The sequence below is a fragment of the Lepidothrix coronata genome, unplaced genomic scaffold (genome assembly GCF_001604755.1).
Source record: "Lepidothrix coronata isolate B3197 unplaced genomic scaffold, Lepidothrix_coronata-1.0 Scaffold128, whole genome shotgun sequence".
NCBI lineage: Eukaryota > Metazoa > Chordata > Aves > Passeriformes > Pipridae > Lepidothrix > Lepidothrix coronata.
In genome coordinates, this window is record NW_016690308.1 from 35,488 (window position 1) to 38,794 (window position 3,307).

General features: G+C 37.9%; 1 protein-coding gene across 1 annotated transcript in view; it reads left to right on the plus strand.

The window, feature by feature from the left end:
* Window positions 1-3,307, plus strand: part of LOC108502991 (sodium channel protein type 5 subunit alpha-like) — a 47,204-nt gene that overhangs the window by 26,563 nt on the left and 17,334 nt on the right. Inside the window, 2 exon segments of the mRNA XM_017826503.1 lie at window positions 46-498; window positions 1,864-1,983. Of these exon segments, the coding sequence (XP_017681992.1) occupies window positions 46-498; window positions 1,864-1,983 (573 nt within the window).

Below are 3,307 nucleotides of genomic sequence, written 5' to 3' on the forward strand. Positions count from 1 at the left end.
TTTCTGTTAGCGGTAGTGTCCCTAACTTACTTTAACTATTTTAAGGTGGTCAACTTGTTCATTGCCTTGGTGATGAGTTCACTCAATACTGATGCCTCAGGAGGACAAGAGGAACCTGGAGAAAGGACTAAATGTCAGATTGCCCTTGCACAGATTCACCAGGGCCTGAAGTCTTTGAAAGACAGAATTCTGGATCTTTGTGGCAAAAAAATGAAAGGAAGCCTCAGAAAAACAGACAAAAAGAAGACTTTGGAAGAAATTTCTGGCAAAAACATAGAGGATAATAATTATGCCATGACAGATGTCAGAAAATACATAGACAACAATGGCTTTGACATGGAGTGTTACCATAATGAAAAGAATTCCTCAATTATAAGGAAATATAAAGATCTTTCCAGCAGTCACAGTACCTGTGTTCCCACTGAAGCAGCAGAGAGTTACAGTGACAAAAGTGATGATGAGCACATTGTGTTCACAGAAACAGAACACAGAAAACAGGTAAGAACTATTCACATTTAAAACAAAATACTGTAACTTACTTCTGTAATTGCCACCTCAAAGACTCAAGAGTAAATATTATCCCTTCTGTCATTTCTGCCATTTTACTTTCTTTGTTCTTTGAGTGCAAGGGCTACCAAATAGTCTTCATTTTCTGAAGACATTTTGAATATCCACTTTTTCACCATCCTCTTCATGGATAGCCCTAATTCTGCTTTTGTCTGTTTTGTTTCCAACTGTTGCTGTCAACAAATAAATGAAGTTTGATGAAGACAGACATTCCTTCATATTGTCTCCTTTGTCTTATGTTTGGATAGTTTCTAACACAGGCCTCTTCAGCTGCTTATATATTACCCCTCAGTTGCATGGCATCCAAAGAGAAGGCAAAGAAAAGCTGCACCTGAAAAAATATTTTCTTTTTTAATTACGTTTTAACCTCTATGATACTTTGGACTCCCCTTTATATCTTGTGATTTTCTTGCATCGGGCAGGATAGAGCTCAAGTCTTTCTGCCTGTGAGTTAGACATTTGTACTGTCATGATCGTACATAGGCCTGTTTGAGATATTTCAGGTGTCTGTCACACCCATCCAGAACTGTCAAATAAGACACAGGAGCTATAAGAACTCTTTTCACCAAGTTACAGAATTGTTTGGGTTGGAAGAGACCTCTGGAGATCATCCAGTCCAACTTCCCAGCAAAAGCAGGGTCACCTAAAGCAGGTTACAGAGGAGTGTGTACAGGCAGGTTTGGAATGTCTCCAGTGGTCAGTGTCTACGTGGATTGCTAGGATCCATTTCCTATAGTTTTGGTTATATTAGGGAGCATTGTCAATGGAATACCTTTGGACAAATTTTTGGAATATCTTTGGACAAGAAGCAAAAATTGCTGATCACCTTAGAATCATCTGTGACCATTTCAAATATGTTATCTAGAAGCATTTGATGACAAAAACTGCTGCAGTGGAATCTGGTCTTTCTTGGAATTTGTGGAGACAAAAGGACTGAGAACTGATTGGGATCACTTAGGTCTTCTTGGGGAATGATGAATTTCCACAGTAAAACTTCAGGAGCACAGTATTTGAAATCGATGGAAAAACTATTCTATTACAAGCATTTTCGAGATATCATTTAATTATCTGTAAAAAGACAAACATAGTAGTGGAAGATTCTCTGCCCATGGCAGGAGGGTTGGAACTAGTTGACTTTTAAGGTCCCTTCCAACTCAAACCATTCCGTGATTTGGTGATTCTATGATTCTAGCTCTTGTGTATGTTTTAGATTCTGTAAAAGAATTTTGACTTTTAAGAAAGACTGTCAGGAAGGAAAAATGTGGAAAATCAACTAGTTTTCATAATTTCCTGCAGGGAGACAGATTACCACATAAAGAACAGCAACAGAGTTCAGGCAGCTTCAGTCAGATTTCTGAGACTCCTGAAACCATAAATGTTTTCATAGTGACACATGAAAAGCAAGAGCAAAAAGAGGTAATTCTAACTTTTATCATCTTGTGGAATATGCTAGAGATTCAAACTCTCACAGCTGTTCTCTCATTCAGCAGTGACAGGACAGATTGGGATTTTCCAAAGAGTAACAAGTATAATACCTGTGGAGGTGGCACATCTCCCTAGAGACAGTAATAGCATGGAGGTTTGTGTCTCATCAATAGCCATGGTTAATGGTGTAACTTAATGTATAATTTTGTACAAAATAAGTAAATAGAAATTAACCAGGAAACACAATGACTTTAAGCATGTCTGATACGTGCCACCTGTTTCTATGGATAATTCTGTTTGCTGTCATTACTGGATACAAAAATGTGCTCTCTAGAAGTGGTTCCCTGAGCAACCATGCTTTTTCTGGTATAGAAACCCACCTCATTCTAATGTTCCATATCAAAAAAAGGTGGAGAATCATGGCTTGCCTCTGATGACCCAGCAAATTAAATGGAAGTTCAGCATCTTTCTGGATTACTACCCCCAAAAGTCCAACCCCATAAGCATTTTCTGGTTTTATGCAGAGTCACCAGAATTTTTCTTTATATTCATTATTGAAATGTGTTTATATTTAAAAATAATATTGAAAACATTAATTTAAATAATTGCATTTTTGTATATGGTGAAGATTCCCTAGGACCTTAGACTAGTGTAGAGCATCATGGCTGTCGACAGAGGAAATTCTCCCTTCTTCTGGCTTCCCATTATTATCCCTATCCTTGTGCCTTGCCTTTCCATGCCATACGGGGCATTTACACATTATGGTTGATAGATTTCTTTACTCTTTTTTTCTTGTACTTGCTTTCCTTATTGTCTTTAGTTTTACAAGTGTGTAGGTTACCTACCAGTAATTGCAATTCTTTGAGGTGTGTAGTCCATACATACATTTCTATCCTGCTAGACCTTCCCATCTTCAAGCCTTTTGAGACATGGTTTGTATCTCTGAAAATGAAAAGAGAATTTGCTTGGCCTGAACGTAGGAATTCATATTAGAGGAAAAGTGCTGCAAAGCATTCTGGGACTTGTAGTTCCAAGTTCTCTGTCTGACATGTGCAGTGGAGTGCCTTGGTGTGATTGATTGAGAGATCACGTGTCATGATTTAAATATTGTATTTAAGCTGCTGTTTTTTTGTAACAAAGCTAATTCAAACTGCACTTCGTGTAGTTTGAGTTTGTGCCAAAAGTAGTACCACAAATGGCGCCCAAACAAGGACATTCAACAGGCATCTACTACACCTGAAGAAGTCAGACTTTTCTCCAAAGTTGTAGCATAAGAAAGTCTTCTTCTTCATGTATGTCCTGTTTTGATGACAAG